Source organism: Lepeophtheirus salmonis, chromosome 5 (assembly GCF_016086655.4).
Source record: "Lepeophtheirus salmonis chromosome 5, UVic_Lsal_1.4, whole genome shotgun sequence".
NCBI lineage: Eukaryota > Metazoa > Arthropoda > Copepoda > Siphonostomatoida > Caligidae > Lepeophtheirus > Lepeophtheirus salmonis.
The window spans coordinates 21,827,949-21,854,657 of record NC_052135.2 but is presented as its reverse complement, the minus strand read 5'-3'; the positions used below and the strand labels follow the sequence as shown (position 1 = coordinate 21,854,657).

Below are 26,709 nucleotides of genomic sequence, written 5' to 3'. Positions count from 1 at the left end.
AATATAAAACAAATGCTAATTTTGAACCACATACGGAAGTAAAAATTCATAATGAACTCAACTATAACACGCAACTTTTTTTTAATCTCCAGCCAACCCATACTTTTATTTACAAAGTCGTACAAAACAACTTGCCATTATAAGCCATATTGAAAGTTAAGCAATAACAATTTCCATTTTAAGAAGTTATTCATCAGCAATTCCTAAGATGATCATTATTTATATATGCAACAAGCCTAAAATTGATCATTAGACAAATCCTCTACGAGGCTTTCAGAGATTTTACAAAAGGGGAAACTTGTGCTTATTTTTCAGAATTTATAATCAAATTCAAAGTCGTGAACGGCACCACAAATAATTTTCCCAAGTTCCCCATCTTATAATACATAAGCGCATAATAAAATTTCATATATATTATTCATTTTCTTGAAAACGAGTTATCTCCATTTTTGGTACCATCGAGCCCAGCTATTATGTAACATAGCGGTAATTTATTAGTATGAAGTTCACACACTATTTAAACAAGTTTAGGGCCCAAAAGTTTCTCTATTAGTTGTATGAGAACCCCAGGAGCCACCATTTTTACCAAAATTAGTTTACTCCCATAAAATAATAATTTTTCAAAACTTTTGATGATATTTTCCATGTTTTTAATATCCCATTTTAGCTTTGCTCTTCCAATGATTGATGTGTCAATTGTGCAGATAGATAGCATGATAAATTAACATTTGTTTCTTTCCATGTAGAAAGTAGAAGGACGTCAGCCATAATAGATGCAGTATCGTACTCATTTATAGGTCCTACATAAGGTTCTCTAAGTAGCTCACAGCATTTCAAAAAATAATGAGAAGCAATTTACTTAAAAAATTCATAGTCTCTTTTTGAAAGATTATCGAAAAAAAAGTATCAAATTTTAATAATAAATGAAAAATATCAAAGTTATACAATATAAAATAAAAATATGCAACCTGCAATAAAAACAAATCAGCCCTAGAAATTTAGGAATATACAATAAAAGATTGTATTTTTAAAAGTTTAATGGACAGTATTTGTAATTTAAAATTATAAATTGGTAAAATAGGGTGTTTTATATGCAATAAATGAACAACGAAAGTATATTTGATACTAATATATTGGTCACTTGGTATCAAAAAACAAGATTTGAGTATTAAAAATGAAGAGAATAAATGCGCGTAAGACGTGGTACCAAAAGGGAACGTTTATTTATTGGAAGCATGTTTGGAACTATAATGCAAAATAAAAAATATCCCGTCAGACCAAGTTACCGACTTTTGTCATTTCGTTACACCCTAGCGTATATATTATTGCATAATATGCGGCAATAGGCTCTCAAGTGAGGTAATGACGCCTTTTAAACTGATTTGCCACTTAGATAACAACACACAGTGGGTTCATATTATTATTATTATTAGCTCCCGCTCCCTGTCCTAAGTAAAATGGTCAAGCGGTGATCGGTCCACAGTTAGAAAAAGGTTGGGTACCACTGCCATAGTGTATACTGTATAGATTTGTTATCCTATCTTTATTTATGACATTAGGAGCTAGTTGATAAATAAAGTCGTCATAAATTGATTCCTTATCCTAAAATACTGATGACTTGGGATATAAAAAAGTGTTATTTATATATAATTAAATAACATTAAAGCATACCTAGACTATTTTAAATCTAAATGAAGAGTTTCTCCTTTGATACGGTGTTGATAATTTTGTGTTTTTAAACTTTCTGATTTTTGTCTACATTGTTCATAATGTAGATACAACCAAATTTTGAATTATTAATTAATGTACTATTCGAAACTAGGAAAAGTTTTTTTATTAGTTTTTTAATCAATTATAAAGCTTATATATGTATTATATATATTACATAGTAGAATAGAAAAACACTACAACAGGTAGATAACAGGTATACATCTATAGTCTACAATACATTCATTAATAAATTTGTATGTATATATAAATACATACATAATTTTGTATCTTATTATTCAAAAAATAAAATAATTTAGACTAAATTGCCAAACTTTCTCCTTTTAGCAAAATAGCATTGAAAATTTGGGACACTTAGAGTATTGCTGTTCTAAAAAAACGCCAGTTATAACTCTCTATGGACTAAAAATAAAGAAAAGTGTAAAAGGCAAACATAACAGAAGTTGAGTGGATCATAGGAACCCGTTCCAATGGGGAGTTGTCAATGTTGATTTATATTAGTTTTTTTATATAACGATCAAGAGTGGCAAAATAATAGAACTCTTTCTATGATAGCATGATTAATACATATATTTATTACTTGTAAATTCAAATTTAAAATTGTATTTTGGGTGCAAGAAAATTAACACACCACATTGTAGATTGTATTTATTTTTTCATACCTCATTGTCCGAATGGCTTCAAACTAGAAGCGATTATCTGCAAAATTGAAGAAACTATATATACTCTACTTGGATCTGATTCCAATATATATAAAAAAAATGTAGAAAGGGAGCTCAATATTTTGGAGGGCTTTACATAAAATGGATAGTGTTTACCTCTGATCTAGTAATATGTTTTTGGCTCTATTGATCATTTAATTAATGCTGTGATTGTCTTCTTATACATTTTGTAGAATGGTTTTCTTTTTATGTATTCATACTTATAGTCGAGTTCTTTATGACTTCTTTTATGTCGTTTTTAATTTTTACTAAATTTTGTGAGCATATTTTATTTATTTTCATCGCTATTGTTAGAACGATTATTATTTGTAATGAATACGAATATTTTAACTTGAAATATAAAAATTTGACATATTATAATAAAGAAATAATTTTCTCAAAGTGACTCACCCCCAGAATACTTTGAAGAATCAATTTTCCCTGCACAAATGAACCAGTTTTTCTTTGCACAAGGAGCTGTTAGCCGACGAAAGTATTTCATACCATTTGTACTATTGCGAACAAGAATTAATTCATTGCAGGAGGATTGTGACTCAGAGACTCCAGATTTTGACGGGGAGTTCCATATTCCATACTCATCTTTCCAAGCATAGCTGAAATATATAAAACCAAACATTGTAACATTATAGAAACATTCACAGGTTGGATCTTAAGCTTTTGACTAAAATTATACATCTATCAGCATTTGCACACGTTTTTATTCTTAAACACATATGAAACGTACAATAAATTATAATTTATCTATTGTTAAATGAAAAGAGAAGAGCCCATCAAATAATAGTTCGTCTTTTATTTAAAGTAGTTGTAATCAATAAATACTAAATAATTAAATTAATCAAATTATTTTTTAAAATGATTGAATATTGAAACTACAAAAACTACTAAGCCAGTAAAGGTATTTGGCATACCATATACAGAGGTAAGCAGAAGTATCGGAACAATTGCTTTTTTCATGCTGCTTATCTTGCTAAGCTCTAACTCTGTCTGGAAGTACTTCATTGACACGAATTTTTGTGTTTATACTTAGTCTGTTCCGTTTCATCTTAAAGCAGCAAGAGGACAAACGTAAAGTCATTGCAGAATTGTTTGAGGCCTTCAACGATGCTAGGCAATCAATAAAGTCAAAAGGCGGTTAAGGGCTTTCTTATTTCTCATGTGGCTCACACAAAGCCAAAAAGTGGAATGGCCACTTCCTGGCTGGGCTCAAGAGGTCCATAAAAGCAAGTCCTAGTATCTCAAAAGCTGCTCTTACTCTAAGGAGGTCCATCAATAAGAGACTAAGCTAAGAACTGAGGCAGACCTTGGCTTGAAGTTCTAGATCAAGGGAAGGCATCAGCGTCTTACAATGAAGATGATTGACATCAGGATAAAAATAGGTAAAGAACTCCGTCTAATTTGTAAATGAAATCCAGGTACCCTAATGCTATTCAGTGATGAGTAATTTCCGCTTGGACGCTACCTACAACAAAAAGAATGATCTCTGGCTGCCAAATGGCAGAGGTAATGTTCCTCCTGTGATGTAGACCAAGTTCCCGTCCAAGATAATGGTGTTTAGCTGTATTAAAAGTGACGGGAATGTCCGACTAGCTCATATTTATTTTTAACAATGGTTTCTAGTTGACCTCCTCAATGAACTTGGACCTTTTTAAGAATGTTTTAATGACATAGCTGGAATCCATTTACCCTCCAGATATAAGATTAATGGGAATTCAAGACTAAGCACCTTTTCCTGTTACCAAAACTGGTATGTATAACCTTAACAGCCAGTTCCACATCATTATCAAAGTTGATTAGTGGCCTTCCGATAGATCTAACCTTAATCTGTGTGACTTTTAGTTGCAATCAAAGCTGAGAAGGAAGGTAAACAAACATTCTCACAGCTCCTTGAGATCTCTGAAGCTCTTGGCAAAGAGGAACATTCCCTGCTTAAACAAGAGAGATGTAATAAATGCCTGCTTAGCCTTTATTTCCCGTTAACAGTTGGCGATCAATGCCGAGGGGGATCACTGATATTTTGAATGTTACAACAGCTAATTGTTCAATTAAAATTTTATATGAGATAATTTTTGTCTTAAAATGCCATCTAGTATGGATTTCTTATTTAAAAATATTGTCCAGATACTTCTGCCCACCCCTGAATTTATGCAAACAGACAAAGTTAGTATTATAGTTTTATGTTATTCGATATTGAACTTTTTTTGTGCTAATTTTCAATATAGGGTAAAACATTAGGAAGCAAGAACCACCATTAAATATTAATAAAAGTCAAATTTGATTATGATGGGAACAAAATGGAAGGTGAGACAATTAAAAGTAAAGCATATATTTTTAAGGACCACCCCAATGAGTATGCAAACAAAAAATATTGAATCCATGGTATACTATTGATTTATCTGATTTGATCATTCTTAATATGATAAATAAAAAGGTTATTATTGGAAGTCATTAGCAAGAAGAGAAGGGTACGTAGGAAGAGGAGGGATTTAAATTAATAAAATTCAATTATTAAACATATCTGACATAAATAAGATAATGCCCCTGAAGAACTTAGGCCTTAGAATAAACAAGAAGGAATGCTTCCGAACACCATACCCTACCTGAAAACTAGTTCACTAGTCAAAAAGGGATAAGTCAGGTAATATAATACATATTATCTGTGTTGGACCACCTTACTCGGTAAGGGCAAATCGTAGAGAAAAATAACAGTTTTTTTCTGCTTGTACTCTACGAAATACCCGTTCAAAATTAATTATATAGCATTGTTTCAAGGTCTTTTATTTGAAATAAGCAAAAACATAGCATTGGTTCTTCAATCATCTTCACCTTTTTTCCCCTCCTCTCATATTATTTCCCCTGAATATGATGATAATAAAAGAATGTGAATAACAAAGGCCTGATTACATTTATTTCCAATATATATATATATATATTTGTATGTGTATATATAATCCATAATAATAAATCAAAAAGTTTTTTCAGTCCTTCCTTTAGTTCTACCCCTATCTTTTTTTTCCTTTCTTTCTTTTCCCAGGAGTATATGTAAACGAATATAGATATAAAGAAGTTTATATAAATATTTATTCTTGAACTTATTAAGTACTACCCATGTATGCATGCACGCTACATATATTATGTAGGTATGTACCTACGTAATAGATAGAGACTCTCTAACTAAGTAATTTCTACCTCAAAAGTTTTTCAATCAACGCAAAACCCTATTACAACAACTACTAAAATAATCCCTTTATCCATAAAATATTTATCCTTTTATTAATCAGTAACAAGGCTACGCGGCATTACTCAGACTTACAAGAAACTCAATTTGCTTGACATAAATAATATGCATAGTTCCTGTGATTTTTTTAGCTGGACCGTTTTTTGGGAATTTGTAATCTTTTCCTTAGATGTTGTCATTTTTATTTTATTCCTGAGTGTTGAATTTCCTTTCCTAAATAGATTCAATTATCAAAAGAACTTTATTGAACTTTTTTCTGTGCTCATGAAAGACGGAGCGTAATTCCAGGAATTTGTTCGTGAGTTATATTTGTATTTTTAATATGATGCACTGAGCTTTGCTACAAAGTTTTTATTTATTTTTTAATATATTTATTTAAAATAAGACACGCTAAGCAAGCATTGGCTGCAAAAACTCCTTGCTAAATAGTTATTTCTTGGATCAACAGGGACTGTACAAAAAAGACCCATCTAACAAAATTTGATTGATTAATATAGACAACTAAGGTGCGGAAAAATGTGTGTAACATCTTTGATAACATATTTAGATTCTGGTATATTGTTTTCTAATTTTGAATAAAAATAATATATTTTCCACTTTGAATGGAGAAAAGGTTAGGCTTTCCATTAATAGAATATTCTTAAACATATAATTATTGAAAAACCATTTTTTGGCTGTACTAGGCTAATTTGGTATGCAAGGTATAAACAACCCGTCTCGATTCACTCTTCACCTAAGATACGAAATCAACTTGGTAAGCAAAGATCACAAAACCAATTTTTGTCTTCTTTACGATAATACTTTTTTTCCCGTTAGGGGTCCTAAGGGTCGCATGAATTACTCTATGAATAACAAAGATATCAAAGTTTTTTTTACATTAAATATTAATTTGTGAAGTGCAGTAAATAAAAAACCTATAACATATTTGGCATTTTTAAAATATGTTCATTAAATACTATGCAAAAAAAAATACCATATTTTTCTGACCCTTGATCATAATATTAGCTTATGTACACATTTGAATAAAAAACTCCATCCTTTTGAAAAAGCAAAAAAAATCATGAAATGATTAGGAGGACCATAATTGCAAGGGGGGGGGGGTCGATCCCATTCCTCGATATGCCTAACTGTAGAGAGAAGGCACTGAATTGCTGTCGAAATTTAAAAAAAAGTTCTTTAGAGTGTGAGTTTCATGAAAAGCGGAGACTAGTAATGAACATTTGTTGAGGGAGCTATATTTATAAAGCAAATCTATATTATCAAAGCAAAGTTTGTTTATTCGTCGACAACTAATACTTCAGACCAATGCAGGGTATCACTGCTTGTATATGTACATATAGCCTAATTAACAAGTTTTAATCAATTATAGGCTTCTTATTCAAATTTCGGGGGTATGTAGCATAGATTTCCAAGGAATTTTTTAGTCCGTCGTATTTTTATTCAGAAAAAAACAAAACAAAAAAAAACATGTGCCAAAGTATTATATTATTTTTTTAATGAATACCACAAGGAACAATAAAGTATCATGTCAAGACAAATACATGCTACAAAATTTAATCCAGATAACGTTTGTACTCCTTGCCAAATTATCGTCAATTTCTATCAACAAACTATTATTATTAATCCTATTTGAAAGATTATATCGAGGGCAAGTTATGTCTCATAAATCCAATGAAGATATGCATGGTTAAAATTCTTGATTATCCTGTTTGCTTTTCTTTATTCTTGATCAAAATTGTTTTTGTATTAACACACCACATGTATCCCTACTTCATAATTGGCGGTATCGACAGAAATAAACTTTTCAAAATTGTTGTTTGTGTCTTTATTACAATGAAATTTTGTGTAATTTTGTATATACTAAAGAAATAATAAAATAATCCCTCAACAACTTCAACACGGTGTCGGAAACTAATACATACCGTAACAATTTCAGCCGAATATGAGTTCACTTTCCTTGGGATGGCTGCCTTAAGCGAGTCAAGGTTGGGTTGATGAGTAGCATTGACCTTATTCTCAAGGATGGTCCACAAAAAATAGTCAAACGTAATCAAATTTTTACAATAGACAATGTAAGCATAAATATACTTCATGCCCATACTTTTACTGTTTAAGTAGTTTCGATATTCAATTTTTATTTCAGGATTAGTTGATTATTTAATATTTATTGTATTACAAATTACTTAATCTACAAAACGAACAATTATTTAGTTCACTTTTCTCTTCTTATTTAATGGTAGATACATTGTAATTTATCCAATGTTTCATTTGTGTTTAGGAATAAAACTGTATGCAAAGGATGATAAATTTACAATTTTAGCTAAAATTTTAAGATCACCAATACACAATATGATCCACCCTAATACTATACTATAACAAATATATAGTTATATTTGAGTAAACGGTCTTTATGTTCGAATAGATGCTCTTTTGGTATGAATTAGATCCCTTTTCATTAAAGTTTTACATAATATACATATGTATGTGCATGTTAACTATAAATTTGTACATACATAGGTAGGTACTAATATGTATTAAAAACATGATACGCCCTATCCTTTGAAACACAGTAGTTTAAAGGAAAATTGATGTGAAAGAAATACAAACAATTTCTTCATGATATCAAGGCCTGCATGGAGTAGCTACCATCTTTGATGAGAAAAGGAAATAAAGAATTATATTTCAAAAGATCTATATACATTATGTATGTATACCCTATATCAGATTGGCCTTGAAGGCATTTTTACGCTTTAAATCAAGTTTGATACACATTTTCCAAATGTTTGAAGATGAGAGCTTACATGATACATATGTAAATATTTTTCTAGGTATATGAAAGCAGTAGGAGGAACACCGACATTGCTTGGAATTATTAGGAAGTCGATTAACTTTGTTAGAATATTATCGATATATACTCCACTGTCTTTTTACAAGATATTTGCTACACAGCTTTTTTTTTTCAACTTTTATTTATTATAAATATGACACACTGAGCATATGCTACACCCACCCACTGCTGCATTCCTATTTCTTAGATCAAAAATAACTCAACTGCAAACATACAAAAATTCAGATAAACTTTTATTTTATCACACAACTTCTCCTCTTAAAAACAAACATAAAAGAGAGGCCCAAAATCAGTTGGTAATGGAGCATATGAGTTGTTTGATTATATTAGTTTGTTAACAAAGTGTCAGAAAGTGGACAAGTCCTACGGCAAGATAATACAACTCCCTGAATGATAAAATTGATTGATATAAAATATATACTCACATAAAGGGGACTGTAAAAAATTTAAGTTACTTCCCCCAAGCGACAGACCGTCACAACGCCTGGCACATACGTCTGCAGGATTTTACTTTTGGGGGTGGGGGGCTTGGTTCTTGGATATTTTTTTAAATCTATAGCTATTCACAAAATAGTTCAAGAACTAATTTAAAAAAAAAAATCAAAGTTTCATTTGCTGTATTACATTTTTTAGAAAAAAATTAAAAAATCCAAATATATTCTGAATAAATTAAGAAATCCACAGCTATTCTCAAAAATTAATTTTTTTGGATAATCCTTAATTCAGGAGGGGGGCTACAGTCTCTCCAGCCCACTCCCTGTGTACCCCTAGTCAAATCTGGTCTAACACATATAAAAACAAAAGAGAGCTGTACAGACAGACAAGAAAAAAAATATATATATATCTATATTTTGTTTCTAATCATTTCCTTTATAAATATGAATTGGAAATGATAAATAGAATTTCCCTATGATTTCAAGTTAATAAATCAATAAATCACAATGCAATCTCAATCTATAACTGTAGAAAGATGATAAATACACTTTAGCACTCCACAACAGACCCCTTTTAATATTGACTATAATTAGTGTGCTCTTTTTTGGACATCAAACTACTTAAGGACCTTTGAGATAAAAAAACTATATTCAATGCTCTGTTTGTTTTATTGTTCACATTAATTAGGATGAATAGCTGTCCTCTTTCCTCTAGAAATTTTCTCTTTTTAAGTCCTGTCCGGGTTCTTAAAAAAAGTACTAAAAAATATATTCTTAAAAAAGGAAGAATTGGGTTTTTAAATATAATCGGACCAAGTTTCCTCAGATTAGAAATTAGGAGATCGAAAACGGTGTAATTCCAGCATATGTTCTTGCTTGATACGGTGTGGGGCTTTTGTTTAGTTTCTTCATCTCATAGCAGCTTGTAGCTAATTTAATGAAATGTCAAGACAGCTAAGCAGCTCTCTTCTCAAACATTCTTCAAATTGTCAGGGTTACCAATTAAATTTAGCACATATTAAAAGAAAAGAAGACTATTTAGCCTGTTCAGTCACACAAACAATTTAAAAAAAATAATAAAGTTGTCTTTTCTATATTTCATTCATTTTCTTTATAAATATGAACTGGAACTTATAATATAAATTCATTATTATTTACAGTTTAAAGAAAAAAAAATGTCACAGTGCGATTTCAATATATTTCCCTGTTGCCTTCAGACATTAGAAAGATGATATATGATATTATTACTCTCTAACAGAGACATAATTAATTAAAAAAACATGTTCCTGAATGACATATCATAAACCACTGAGTGAGTATTTTTAAAAGATGACCATATGATCCTTTTGGGTCGTAAAAAGTTAATCATATTAGGAATTTGAGTTGAATTGCGAGATTATGAATATTCGAACCTTGATTGTTGATGATAAAAAAACATTTATTTTATAATTAGTGACAACATAAAAAGATTAGTGTAAAAAAAAGTTTATTTAAGGTAATTATGTTCTGATTTAAAAAAAAGAAAAGAAAAAAAGAGCATGAGACTCGATTTGTGTCTGTGTTAAAAATATTTTTTGGAATTAATAAAAACGATCCTTGTTTTATATAATTAAAACAATTTTATTGCATTTCTAATTTATATTGAAATTCGACGGTTTCTCCCATGAAACTGGAGATTTCATGAAAAATAAAGGTGCTCGGCCGCCCGGGCAGTATGTAACAAAATAATCTACTTGCCCACCATAGCTTATTATTAGAATGTATAAAAGAACGAGTATATTAAATCTTTATCGCCCATATTTTCTTAAATATCTAAAAAGAGTTCATAAATTTCATTTTTTTTCTTAAAAAGACCGTACCGACACATGTAATTTAAATAAACAATAATTAAGTAATCTCTATTTTTCTATCATTTTCTTTATAATAATATGAGCTAGAAATGATAAATACAAAGTCTTTATAATTTAAAGTTAATTAAAAGATAAATCCTCATTCCATTTTAATCTATAACTGTAGAAAGATGATATAAACACTTTACACAGCCTAAGTGATTCACTTTTAATTGGAAATCATGTTCTTCACCTGTTTACTCTTGATTTACATATTATAAACCACTGAAGACGCATTTTATAAAGATGATCGTATGCTCTTCTTGGGAGTAATGGAATAATGATATTTTAGCAGTAATAGATTTTTTATTGTTGATAATTTTTTAGACATCTCGGGAGCACATTGAGAAAATAGCGATAATTATTCTTAACTAGTCGTAGAAAAAATTAAGTTTTAAACAAAGATGTATATTTTTTTAATCCTTGTTCTTAATTTATAATTTCAATCCTCTCTATATATAAGGTAAAGGTACTGTTTTCTACTTACAACAAATTATAACAAATAAATATTCTTCCTTTTTATATAAGTCTCAAGTTCCCTCAATTTGCGTATGGTAACTCATCCCTTAGCCATTCTTTAAATTCAAAAGCTAATATATCACTTAAACAATGTTTAACTTTTGAATTAATTAAATATAATAGCTTATGAGGTTAAGAATGTAAGATAACAAATGAAATGGAAAAAAAAAAGTTGTAAATTCAGCAGCACAGGATTGGGTGTATTTTTCTCATGAGAGATTGGAGCCTGGAGGAAAATTGAATGAGCCAGTCCCTTTTCATTCTTTAAATCAGATTTAAAAAATCTCTCATTTTTGGAAAATAAATCTGGGGCCTTTCTTCCAATTGATAGAAACCCTTATTTATTTATTTGGCCTTTTTTAATGAATTTTGTGCATATTTTATTGAATGACTTGCAAAAAAAAAAAAAAAAAAAAAAAAAAAGATTTACTCCTTTAAAAATACCATTTTTGTTAAAAAAATAGAACATTATTTCTTAATTATTTATGGCCTCTTCAGTGTAAATATTTAAGATTCTACCTAGTGTGGGGTTTCATTCAAAAGAGGGGATTGTGGTCCTTGCTCTAATGGCCCTTTATAAAGGAATTGTTTGTCATCCTCAAAGAGTCGAAGCAGACACAAGGTTAATAGGTAGGGATAGACATTTCGTAGAGCCCAAGGAGAAATACTTAAGGTAATACTGAATTAAGACCCTTATGAACATCAACTGTCGGATATATGATTTTAGAAGGAGGAACTGTTTTATAGATAAGAAAACCTTTAATAGAGTATTAATGCAGGGAAAATATTGGAAAAAATAATATTGAAACAAAAAAAATTTTATTATGGATTTTTAAAAAAATACACCGGGAATTAATCATTCATAGAGAGATATTAACACTACAAAAATCTATTAAAAATGAACGATATCACAAAGAGTTTTTTCATTTCTAATAACAAAGTTTTGCCATCCATACTAGTAGATATCAATTCTATAAAGATCATACTTGTTTTATACCTATTTAAAAAAATTCAGTCTGCTTTTATGATGAACTGAAAACTCATCCTAGTATTCTCCTTGGGCTTTCACAAGGAGAATAACAATAATAAAAGTCATCAAATTAATGCAATTTTTTAATTTGATTGTGGAGTAAATCCACTTGAATATATTTATAAATGTACACATTTAGGTAATTAAGAAAAAAACCTGAATTGAGAGCGGTTTATACCTACGTCCTTTAAATGCATAATATGTTTTACTTCGACTCTGATAAGAATGAAAGCAATACAAATATTGTTTTAAATACTTGTATTGTCATATTGCATTGAATAAATATTTAGGACTTTATTTCCGATAATTTATTTCTAAAAATAAATTATACACTGAATGCAAGTTCCTCCGTAGCTCCCTCTAAAGCAGTGGTTCTTAACCTTATTGGAAGTACTGAACCCTGTAAGCTTCATCAGTTCATTCACCAAACCACTTCATGATTGGAAAATTAAAATGATTTCTTCAGAAAATGGGTATATATTTATTAGTGCGCAAAATGAAGAATGTATCAGTTGTAACCAAAAGCACTGTGTATACCCACTCTGAGCGATGCAACGCTGTTGCGCACAATTGCACTGAAAGCAGGGTGTCCACTCCTCTAAAGTATCAATATTCTAATATTTCTGTACATACAATTGATAATAATATTAACTAAGTAATAGTTTTTATTCTTATAAAATTTGATTGTTTAGGCTCCCAAAATGACCGATATCAACAATGCGGACATCACATGGAAACGTTCTATTTTGATAGATGAAAGTAAAATGTTATAAGAATAAAACTCAGTAAAATAAATAAGTATTTATGTCTTTATACACGATAGTACACAGAGTTTATTTAAAGTTTAAATCTCTGTTCCATTTTTAAGACATAAAAGGTCGCAAATTAAGAATTGACACGAAAAAAAATTGCGTGAAAATTGTATAACTTTATTTTGTGAATAAAAAACTAATGACTTTTTTATTAACGGATATGTTACCTTCCTGGGATTATTCGGATCTACAAAAAGGGAAGAGGGGGGGGGATATTTATGATAACCCACTCTTAAAATTTGGTTTACTCGTCAAAAAGAGGTCAAAAATAAATATATATTGATTATTTGAAGGTTTTTTTGGAAAAATATATTTGACTAGATTATCAAGGACGAAGTTAAATTTTAACTAGCTAAATTTCAAGGTGATCAGTTCACTCGTTTGTGTGTTTACCCCCAAAGAACGACACTCTGGATACAAGGTTATATATTAAAACATATATAACATTTATGAACACTGAGATTATTCGATAAAAGGATCTTTGAATTGAATCATAAGTAACTTTTGAAAAAGAAACCACTTCAACAAATAAATATAAACATTTTGACATGATGGGTGATACGATGTGGTAAGTATTGTATTTTTGACAAAATATCTCACACTTGACTATTCATAAGGATCCTTTTACTTCATTGATATTTGTAAGCATATCATTTTTGTTGGGCTTTGTGTTGAAAATCGTAGACCGGTTATAATTTTTAGTCGACCAAATTAATTCAGTCCTTTGAAGAATTTCGGTAAGGACCGCTCTGAAGTAAAAATTTGGCCCCAAAGAAAAGTTAAGTCTATACCGATTCTATAAATGGACTATTGATGACGTCATGTGTGTTTAAAAATTGACACAATAAAGTCGTCAAGTTTAATGTATTTTTATTAAGTCATATTTGTAGAACTCATAAATCAGCATAGCAGAGAAAATCGGTCCATAGATTGATACCAAAAATTCGGAGTTAAGAAAATGGTGCAAATTGTAATAAAACCATTTTAACTTAGGTAGAAACGTCTAAAAACAGTTTTTATTACTTTAATCGATTGTATAAATTTGGACCAAGTTTAAGGCCACCAAGATGTTAATTAGTGTGATTTTGTTTGTGTTTGTATTGCAATTTTGAAGGATCCAAGAGAAAACTACCATTTAATGCATTTTATAGTAATACACGTAACATATTTTTATTAAACAATGAAAGGAAACATCAATTTTAACTAAAAATAACAAAAACGACGCATAAATCTCATTTATTTATATATTAAGACAAAATATCCTTGAGTAAAAATGGTTTTAAGGCAATATTACTTAGCGTAATATACTACTGTATAGCAATGAAACTACATATATAAATTTTACAATACTCCCTGAATACATATACTCAATTTTCTTTTCTTTATACCATATGTATATAATATACAGGAAGTACTATATATATTATACAGTGCTGCATGTATACATATTTCCCTTTAAAATATGACGCAATGAGCAATAGTTACAAACGCTTGCTGTTAAATGAAGTTCTTTTCAGGTAATCAAACTATCAAAAATACAAAATTTCCTTTATTTATTGCATATCTAATTATTTAAAAGAGATTTCCAAATACGAATGATATGTTGCCATAATATTTCCTTAAATATAAGATAGAATAATTACTTAATTCTGTTTGATATCCTTTAATCCCCCCTATTAATTATTAAATAAACCTGTTAATATACGGATGTATAATCTATGGTTTAATTTTGATTATACACCTATTTTTTTTTTTTTTTTACATTCTCAAATTTTTCAGATATTTCGTGAAATCCCAAAATTTTCAGTTTAACCGTAACGTATATTGACAAAAGCAGGGGCTATAAGGATTTTTTTTTTAATTTAGTGTGGATTACTTTAGTATTTTTTGAGGAATTTTTGTGCATTTCTATTTACATGTAAATTTTATTAGCCCCTTGGGTCTGCCCCAAATTACACTTAAACTAGTCATAATTGATCGTCACAATAAAATATAAATGAATTGATAATTATTCAGAGAATAATTCTATTAAACTAATAATTGTAATATAAATGTGGAAATTGACTATATTTTATACTAAATAATCTAATCACACTATATCAATCCGGTTAAGTAAGGTAATCCATAAAGTATCATTGTAGCACCCTCCCCCTCCCTCCCCCTCCATATCAAATACTATTACTCTTACTTTTGGCTCTTGGAATCTTAGAAGGATTATTATGAATATTAAAAAATAATGCGTTATAAACTTGAAATAACAGACCAATATATATGCATCTAAAAAATTGTCTAGATGAGAAGTCCTCTTTTTATTTACTTAAAAAATTTCCCCAATCGTAATTTGTTAAGAAAATTGTAAAAAACTTTTTTGCACTAATTTCGCAAAAAAGAATAGTTAATAGCATTTATTGGAATTGTAAAAGAAACACAAACCTACCAATATTTTTTCCGAACTTGCAAAAAACAAAAAAGTTATGAATAATAATGTTCTCGAAAAAGTAACACTCGATAACTGGTTCATTTTTGCAAATATTGCAAAAATTTGAATATAATGTATATAATTGACTCAAATATATTGATGAAACTTTAGGGTGTATTTATATAAGAAGTAAAAAAATAAATTTTCCCCTTTTTTTGACTTCTGTTCAATATTGTTTTTATATTGACGTACCACATATATTTATAGAATAATTATTTATAATCTTAGAAAAGACGTTTTAAACATATTGTATTCATATATATATTTACTTGTTGTACATCTACAAAAATAAAATTTTAAGTTTTTTAAAATAATAATCAAAATTTTAAAAAAAGAAGAAGATAAATATAATGATGATTTTAGCATAAATTTACAATATTATGGTTAAACAGTATATATAATTTTAATACACAATAAAAAAAAATCCTTATAAATAACTTTAGGTTATTCATTAATCAGGATACAATATAGTTTTAATAATACATATTTGTATTGCTCAAGTATGTCGCATGATTTAATCGCAAAAGTTGTTTATTTATCAATTTTTGTAGGGGAAGCTGTCTGAAATCCTACATTGGTCTTAAACAGTAATTATTTTAGTGAACCAAATTAATTCGGTCTTTTAAAGAAGTTTGGTAGAAATTGCTTTTAAAGAAAACATAGGTCCCATCGATCTTACAGAAAAAAAAATAATTGGTTTGGATCGGTCTTGTTTAAAATTTGATCTAGTAGTTACATCAATCATGATTGTACAACTCCTAAATCAGCATAGGAGAGAAAATCAGTTCATAGATTGAAATCAAAAAAAGAATGAGTCCACGATTTGAAAATGATTAAATTTCAGTTTACAGTCTGAAATAGTAGTCAGGACCGAAATACAGGTCCAAATCGGTTTAGAAAAAATCACTGAAGAACGAACCGAAAAAAATAATATCTTTCACGGAGTCTCAACACTAATATTAATGTAACTTTATTTTAGATCATTTTCATTTTCGAGAGAGAAAAAACTATTTATCAAGCTTTTCTCTGAATGAAGCCTGGGGTAGAGTGGTAGAAATTGTAATGGTATACAAAGTCTACAAATAACGATATAATTAAGATCTTTTAGGCTCTGCCTGGAAGGAAAAACACAATAAAAAGCCTTTTATTTCGTGTGTATGTTTGATATGTCAACATAAAAACAACCTCAAAAAAAATGAGAAAACCACAATTTTTTTTTCCTTCATAATATCGCTCATTAATATTTGGCTTAAAGTCATTCCTGTCTCTGTTATCGATCATTGAATAGTCTCAAATATTAGAGCGCCCTCTACAAAACATAATTTCAACTAATATTATTGTAAAGTACCTAAATCAACTAATTAAGGTAATTTAGTAAAAAAGTAAGTATCGATCATGTACGAAAATAGTTTAATTTAAGTATTTAATATTATTAAACAAAGTGGTGGAAACTAATTGGTGACGAAATTGCTGGCTGATATATATGATCTTTAGGAAAGATTGTTCTATTGGAGAGTTTTTGCGTCTAATTAGCACGCTTCTTTGAGATATAGGACAAGATTAGACGTGACGCCAAAATTTTGGACCAAAAACAGTATTTAAATAATATTTTTCAATTTTAATTTACTATTCCTAAAAGGCGTCCAGTTTTCATTTTTCAATAAAACTCCTGATATGCGATAATAAAAGTTGTGGGCGCCTTGACACCTATGGACTCCTACCCGTGGCTATAGCTTTTCTGATGGTTAACCCTCTTAAATTATATAACAGACAAGACAATGTTAATAAGGGAATTTATGAAGTCAGTACAGCGTTACCTCACACCTGTTTTTGGTTTCGAGCTATCAATTATTTTGTTTATTTCCTATATTAATGCTGTGAACGTTAATTAGGAGAAAATTAGCTTAGCTGTTATTAAATTAGTTGCAATTAGCTATAAGAGGAAGGAAATAAAATAAAATTCCATTCAATCTAGCAGGGAAATGAGCTGAAATTACTACAAGCAATGTCGATCCTCAATTCTGATACGAGTCCAAAAAGGACTTGTACTTATAACTTCCTAAAAAATCCTTGTTGTTGCTCTAAAAAATACATGAGCACTTTATACTTGTAGAATCTTTTACAAAAATGTTACTACATGAAAAAAATACACAACAGCAAGTGGAGGAGGAGGACGATTCAAAAGTTTATTTTAGCTACAGAATGTAGCTAAACAAAATTTGTGATGAATATTTTTTTGTTGATTTTTTTTTAATCACAAATAAAAAGTTTATTATAATAACCTTTGTATATTCAAGGCTGTTCAACTTCATGTCAATGAACTAATGTGCTCTTAACTTCCCTAAAGTAAAGATCGCTAAATACATGCATCAACTACATAATAACTTTAAAATTACTTTATCTCAAAATAATTTATTATCCTGCGTAATATCCAATGCTTATGGACCATAGTTACTTCAAAATATTACCAAAGTGATGTGTCATATTAGTTATGCAATGTCACTATTTGACTTTATTGAACAGATTAAATTCTTATATGTGTTTATTTGAATTGCAGTAATCCAAGACGAATTAACTGGTTAATGCAATCTCCCCTTCCTGCTACTACCTGAAAAATTATTGAACAGATTGAATTCTCATAAATGTGCATCCAAGACGAATTAACTGGCTAATACAATCTTCCCTTCACTTCTTAGTTTTGATTGTAGAGTGAAAAACAAAAACTGTTGCTAGGCAGAAAAAACGGATGAGGATGAAGAAGATTCAAAAGTTTATAGTTGTATATTTGTATATTTAACTAGTATGAGCCTGCCCGTTCCATACACGAATGGGGCTGCAACGCATTTGGACACAAAATACTGGTGGTCAAATAATTTTCAAATGAAAAAAACAAACAAAAAGGTATGTTTGTCTATTTGAATCGAATGTTAAAGTATCTAATTTATTCCAGAACAATAATTAAAAACCCAAGAACGATTTTTTTTTTTTGGTAACCTCCTGGGGTTGATAAAAAAAAGGTTATGCTCGTCAGAATTACTCCTAAACAGGTATTGTTACTCCCACAGTTACGTAAACTTTGAAGACAACCCAACAAATTGCAAAGATAACAATTAATCAGCAAGTGTAAATAATCAACAGATAGCTACGTAACAATGCTCTCAGTATGTGCTAAGCCAAATTTATGATTAATGATTTCTTTGTTGATGTTTTTTTTTAGCACAAATACTATGTTTATTATAATAACTTTTGTAAATTAAACCCTATTTAACTCCATGTCAATAAACTAATATACTCTTAACTTGCCTAAAGTGAAGATCGTTTAATACATGCACCAACTACAAAATATTCTATTGTTTTTTTTTAAATAATAAAAATTACATACTTTGATTTAAAAAAAAAAAATCAAAAGGAACAGCAAATTAAGCTAAAAATAAATAACAACGACGTATAAATCTAATGTATTCATACATTAAAGTGAAATATCCTTCAGGGAAAATAGTTTCTAATGGGGATTATTTTTTAAAAGTCTCTGAAAACTGTAGAGTTCCATATCTGTATAGTTCGATTAAAAAGGCTATGTTGGAGGAAATAAGTATTTGCCAATGGCTGACTTAAGTAAAAATCGAAAGACGACCTAGTGTTGTACACTTTACTACATACTTTGTCTTGGTTTTACAATTAGTCAGTCCATTAATAGCTTTAAACATCACCAACATATCCTGAAGTTTCCTCCTCATTTAAAGAAAAAACAGCTCGTCTAGATGTAAATCAACCTCATCGCCACACATTCTCTTAATAAAGTGTTTCTGTACATTTGAAGAGATTTGATTTCCTTAAGATACATTAGATTCAACAACTGAAAAAAGTAGTTTAAAATAACCATAACATACACTTCAAAAAGCTTCTTCATCATCTTCATAATACTCATTTTAAAACTTCTTTTAATAAACCCAAGTACTCTTTTTGTTTTTCTAACAATATTATTAATGTGAGTGCTGAATTTCATATAAGAAGATGTCCGCACTCCAAAATCCTTAAATACACCAACATTCATCGTTGAATTAAAAAAACTACAAATAACATATCAAAAAAATTGCCTGCATGAGAAGTCCATTTTTTATTTTTATCAAAAAACTTTTTTTTGCAATAATTTTGCAAAAAATTAGTTAATATCATTTACTGGCATTATAAAGAGAAAAACAAAACTACCAATATTTTTTTTTAATTGCAAAAACAAAAAAAGTAATGGTAAATAATGTTCTCGAAAAAATAACCAGTATAGCTGGTTCATTTTTCCAATATTACAAAAATTATTTATTAAAATGTTCTGGAAATTGTAAATAGTCTAGAGTAATGTTAGAGTTTAAAATCTTAAATAAAATGCATCATTTTACGGCATTTCTTCTTAAAAAATTGACATTTGATGAGAAAAAAGAGACATAAATGAAAAAAAAAATGAAAAATTATTCAGATGATGACATTTTTATGTGCCAAGTTTATATGCAAACGAATATACAGACAAATTTCTACAAACTTTAATTTATCTACGAATCCAATATTTGATTGAATTATTTTTTCTACGTAACTTTTTGATTTTGATCAATTTAGAAAACGTTGTTATTCCTATAGTTGTTTTTTGAGAACTCAACCACCTATGTATGTAGTCTCCTTGAGCTCCAAAAAAGTTTTTTTTAAGTATAGCATAAGTCCTTATATGACCCCCTCAACCAGAACTCCTGTCTTAGCCTGACCAGGTTTGAAAGATGCACCCATCAAAAATTTCAGCCTCCAAGGTCAACGGTGTGGGCATGCATAAAGAACGCACACACACAAACTCTATTTTATTAATATACAGATACCAGCAATGGGTTACCTGATGTTGCTCGGCCAAGAAGGGTGCAATACATCCCCTTTACAATGGTCAAAATAATTGAAAAAATTTCAGAAATTTATTCCATATACACAATTATTCTATTATATTAACACGAACATGCTATCCTTAAAGATAGTCCATGAAAATAAAACAGATTTTATTAATATTTAGTTTGTTTATGTTAAACTTCTGAACTAAAACGATCTACTATAAATTTCTACTGTAAAATCTCTTTGTATACAACATTTTTTGTTGTTTTCTGTCCATTTTATGTAAATATAATCAGATATACACCCCTTTTGAAAATCTTGAAAATGCAACACATGAAAATACTGATTTTGGTAAATATAAAGCCATTTTTTTAAATGTTTGCCCTTGTCATTTATTTATTGTTAATGCCATTACTTATTTTTTTGGGAACTGTTTTCTTATAAATGAAAAATGAAATTCATCGTCACCAGAAGTAAGGATAATTTTTGGAATAAATATAATTATTATATAAGATGTTCCTTCTTCAACCATTTTTAATACTATGTAGGATAATATGAATCTTTCGTTGTTGTCGAGAAAGATCCTGAGAACTCTAATTATCTTGATAGGATAATAATGATGGAGCGGGAAATTAACTATATTTTATTATACAAATACTAATCACACTATATCAATCTCCAGTTAAGTAAGGTAATCCAAAAAGTATCATCAAACCAACACCACCCCTTGGGGGCAAATACACTTACTATTATACACGAATAGAAAAATTGTTTTGATGAGAAGTCCACATTTTATTTATGTAAAAAAAATCGAAGAAATTCACGGAAACTTTTTGGTGCTAATGTTACGAAGAAATAGTTAAAAGCATTTATTGGCATTGTAAAGAGCAAAACAAACCAACCAATATTTTTTCTGTACTTGCAAAAAAAAAAAAAAAATAGTATGAATAATAATTTTCTCCAAAAAATAACCTGCGATAACTGGTTCATTTTTTACAAATATTGCATAAATTATGTAATAAAATGTTTTGGAAATTGTAAATACTCTACAGAAATGTTAGTGTCTAAAATTTTATGTACAAAATGCTTTGTTTTATGGTATTTCTTGTAAAAAATTGAAAATTGACGTTTGATGAAAAACAAAGAGACAAAAAAATGAAAGATTATTAAGATAATGACAGTTTGTTCTGTTAAACATCAATTTTTATGTGTCAAATTTATATGCAAAGGAATCTTCAGACAAATTTTTACAAACTTTATTAATTTAAAGCTTATAAAATTTTAACAAAAATGATATGTACATAAATAAACACTGTAGTCATTTCCTATCAGAAGATATGGCTACATAAAGCCAGGAATTTATAAAAAAGTGTGAATTTTTGATTCCGTTTGTCACTTCATACATATTTTTAAACGACTATTGCATATAAGTTATACAAGAAACGAGTAAACAAATAGTTTTATTTTACAGTCCTGGCCGTTATCTATCATTGGAACATAAACAATGATTACTTTAATACACATTGTAGATTCTATAGGTCTACAAAGTTGGGAAATCTAAATTTTTGTCACAGAAAACTGTCATTTTTGGGAAAAAATGGTCACAAATTCAAATTTCTTGGCTAAACGACACAAAATACAGGATTGAAACTTAAATAATCATAATTTACAGACATTTTTACACTATAAAAGACTTATTAAACAATTCTCAATGTTTATTTTCTACCTTAAATATTTTTTTCACACTTTTTCACACACGGCAGTGAAAGCAGGGTCGAATCAGAAATCATGTTCTTTGTGTTTTTTTTAGAGTAAACTAGTTCAGAAATGAAATTTTGGATCTGTAGCTCAATCCAACTCTGAGTTTTGAGGTTATAAAGATGAATAAATTAGTATTTTGATTAGTTTTATTTTGTTAACCAGAGCAATGATAGGCAAGTATAATATATAACTAAAAAACTATCATTTAGGCTTACAAAACTTAAGTTAATCTTTGTTTATGAAAATAAAAAACTATTCACTTGTAAAATCTCACAACTTCTAAGTATTTCTGCTTTGATTCAATAAATTGTATAGATATATTCATTTATCATCAATTAGTTACAAATAAATACTTTACATAGAAAGTGATTATTCTTCCTAGGAGAAATAAAAAGACATAAGAAAAAGTTCTATTATAACATTAAAAATAGAAGGAACAATTAAACAAAGGACTACTATCAATGGTAAACGGAAAAGTCATGGAGTAGAACTAAGGGCGCAAAAATTTTGAGGTAAGATAATATTTCAAAATTTTTGTGACAGCTCAACAAAAATTAGATATCAATTGTGTAGATTGGATGGAAGATTAAGTTCAATTTCTGGTTATCACAAAATTTGAAACAGGTACTTTGCATAACACACAAAAGTAGTGAAATAATAGCTCTCTTTTTGAGAAAATTATTAATTATTATTTTAATTTTCATGATTATATTTTTATGATAGATAAATTGTGTTAATTCATTGGATTTAGTGTAATAATTCTAAGAGACTTAAAATTTCAAATGTGGAGCACTACCAATAAGATTTTAATCGATGAAATAATTTGTTTGGTGGTTGCAAAGCTAATGAATTCATTTAACAAAGTTTTAAAATTACTTTCTTTTTTGGAAACTAAGTTTGAGGACTTTACCGAACAAGATACAGTTGTTAGAGTAAACAGCTTCAGTCAAACTATTTCCGATCAAACTCAACTAGTTTTAGATGAAAAAATATCATTTATTTTCGAGCAATTAAAGTTGGCAACTCAACTTTCTAACGAGAAAAGATATTCCCCAGAAACTTTAGCAACAGCTTTTATCTGGCACAAAATTTCAATTCCTCTTTATAAAGAAGTGTTAAAAATGTTATGACTCCCAACTATGCCATAAAAAACTGTCTTCTGTTATGCAGGCATCAAGTGGGATATCAAAAGGAACATTCAGTTGTTTAAAAGTAAGATATGAATAATTAACTTGGACGGATAAAGTAGTTTCAATTATATTACATAGATGAATTTTTCTCTGCTCAATGAATTGAATATATGCATGGCAAAATTTATGGTTACAATGACAATGAGCCAACAGAGCTTATGTTTAATGATAAATTCAATTGCTGGAAATTATCAAGTTGTCGTAGTAATATATGATAGGATTTTCAAATAAAAATAATATCGATAGATATGTACAAGAAATTATAAATTTATTCCAACATGTTACTTTATAGGTGAATTACTCTATATCGAGTGATAAATGTAACCCTGAGTTGTTCCAATGAAAGATTCATAGTATTCATACTTAAATATAATGTAATAAATAAATATCAGAAATTAAAAATTGAACTTGCTGTCACAATAAATTACCAAAATAAATGTGAAGTGAAAAAAAATATCCACCATTTTCATTATACTCCGTGTCATTATTATGACGATAATAACGATTTGTTGCATTAAAATAGGCAAAATGTGGAATAATTTAAGCTTAATATGTTGAATAATGTTACAAATTTCTGAGATTAAAGGTACATATTGAAGCAGGTATCCTCTCTTTGAGGTATCCTTAATTCTTCAAAAATGAACCACAAACATATACTCATCTTGGAAATCAAATTAGAAACACAATTTTCAACACTTTTAATCAAATCTATATACATAAATTATTTAATATGAAGTCATCTATAATTGAAAACAGTTCATCAAGAGACGCTCTTCTCAAATACAAAATAAATATGATGAACTAAGAAGGAAATGACAATTTCATAAATAAGTTATGGATATTTCTTCAAAAAACTTCTTCTTTCGATGTGGTTGAAAACGTGGTTCTTCAACACTACCAATAAGATTTTAATCGATGAAATAATTTGTTAGGTGGTTGCAGAGCTAATGAATTCATGTAACGAAGTTTTAAAATTACTTTCTTTAACTCACTAATAAAGTCGATTTGTAATTTAAAATTAGATCTGAAAGAAACAAAATGAAATCTTGCATAAAAAATTAGCTACTGCTTCGACAGAATTGAATCATATTTCATAATTACTTTTGTTCAACTCTTTCAAGTTTCACTTCCAAAAAATGAAATTTTCCAACAAAATCTTTCACCAGAAGATCCACAATTCCATGATTGATTACTTAGATTACAAATGATGATTTTCAATGGACGATCGGATAAGTCCCTATTTCTCCATTCATGATTCATTGCTTTTTTACAAAAATTAATTCTTCTCCTTTACAATTGTTATGTAATAGAAGAATTATTAAATTTAATATTTGTTTCAAAAGTTCTACTAATGAGGTTACGTGGGATGTGTCTATCAATATGTTAAGTAATCTATGGCTTATATTCAAATTACTAAAATGGGTTGAGATACCTCAGAATTTTATGTATAATTTACATTTTTTATTTAATTCAAGAGACTAATATTGGGCATGATAAGACATTTCAAATGAAATCTGTCTATTTCTCGTGTATTGAAGGGCCACATGTCTAATAATAGCAGTTATTAAAGGGGTGAATCCTAATCTGGAAATAGTTCAATGGTATCAAATCTGGTCCTTGAGAATGTTTGCATTGATTTTTTGAATATCTTTATAGGTTTAAGCCAACTTTTGAGTAAGAAAAAAATCAGTAATCCGCATGAAAATATACCAATTCTCTTTAAAATTATATATTTATTTGAAACATGGGCATATATTTCATATGGGATCATCCAATTTTGAGAAAAAGTGATTTAAAGGTTGAAAAAATACCATTTTTACCCTTTATAATGCCTATTGGGGTAGTAGATGGTCAGATTTTTCAGAATTTTGAAATTGGAATCCACTTTCATTAAAAATAACAAAGATATGCTTGTTTGTTATTGAAATATTTGAATTTTTGATAAAACTGATACTTTTTTCAATGGAAGGTAACTGAATTACTGTTTTTCATAATGTTTATAAAATTGAATAATTTTACATTTCAAATTATATTTGTAATTATTCCCAAAACACAGGGTTTAGCGCTTTTACGATGAGGCAATACAATTATAACAGTATAAGATCATAAATAAGAAATTAGTATTTTTTAATATATATTAATTCAATGACTAGATATTTACAATTACATCTATAAAGTTTTTCCGCAAAACAAATGATAATCTATGACGGCATCAGATGTAAACAAAGTTATTCAAAATAGTTTATCAGATAGCATTGTATATTTGAGAAAAAATTAATATATTAAGGCCAATTATAGAGAACAACATAAAATTTGTACCCAGATTATTGTTTGAATGCCTTTTTACTAGTGTTGAGACTCGGTACGAGAATGAATTTTTTTTCGGGTCTTGTTTTAAGTATCTTTAATTTATGAGTTGTGCAAATATAATTTGTGGAACATGTTTAACTTTATATGACGTTATTGTAGATGGATGGTCACAATTTTGGAACAAAACTAACGTCATTAACAATTCATTTATAGTATTGGTCTAGACCGATTTTTTTGTAAGACTCATCCAGATTGAATGTATCGTTGGAACAGATCTAGACGGAATTAGCTTAATCAAATAAAAAAGTATTACGCCTCAGACCGGTCTAATGTTATCCATAATGCGTCTATAATTCAATTTACCGAAGTAAAATTAAAGTTTGAAGTTAACCTTATAACATCAAGGGCGTCCGCAGGGGTTGAGTAGGAGGGTCTGTAGCCCCCCTTCCCCACCCCCAAAAAAAATTAAGGATTTTTTTTGGTTTTTTACTAGAAAATGTAATATTTGAATATATTTAATAAAAACTTAATATTTGAAATTTAATTTAATTTTTCACTTTTTTTCCAAAAAATTTAATTTTCTTTGAATAGCTATGGATTTTGAATTTTTTTAAAAAAAAAAAAAAAAAAAAAAAATTGTGAATAGCTTTGGATTTTTGATATGAAGTCAGTGAAGTCAGAAATATAGAAATTGGGTTTAATTGGCTATTAATGAAATGAATGGAAATTTAAAAATAGGATTTTTTTTTCCTTCCTTAAGGTGATGAGGTTACATGATAATGTCGTACCTTGAGGTTTGTTATTACTTAAACACATTTTTTCTAACGTCAAGCCGAAATGGAAGAGAAAAGAAAACTTGAGGTTGATTTCCCGTGCATAACAGATTATG

At 28.7% G+C, this 26,709-nt stretch overlaps 1 protein-coding gene across 3 annotated transcripts in view; it reads right to left on the bottom strand.

Moving 5' to 3' along the window:
* LOC121117305 (uncharacterized) overlaps positions 1–26,709 on the bottom strand; it is a 107,902-nt gene that overhangs the window by 68,517 nt on the left and 12,676 nt on the right. For all 3 annotated transcript variants that reach the window (XM_040711689.2, XM_040711688.2, XM_071888384.1), the window contains one exon: positions 2,841–3,043. In XM_040711689.2, coding sequence (XP_040567623.1) covers positions 2,841–3,043 — 203 coding nt within the window. The remainder of the gene's footprint in view (positions 1–2,840; positions 3,044–26,709) is intronic.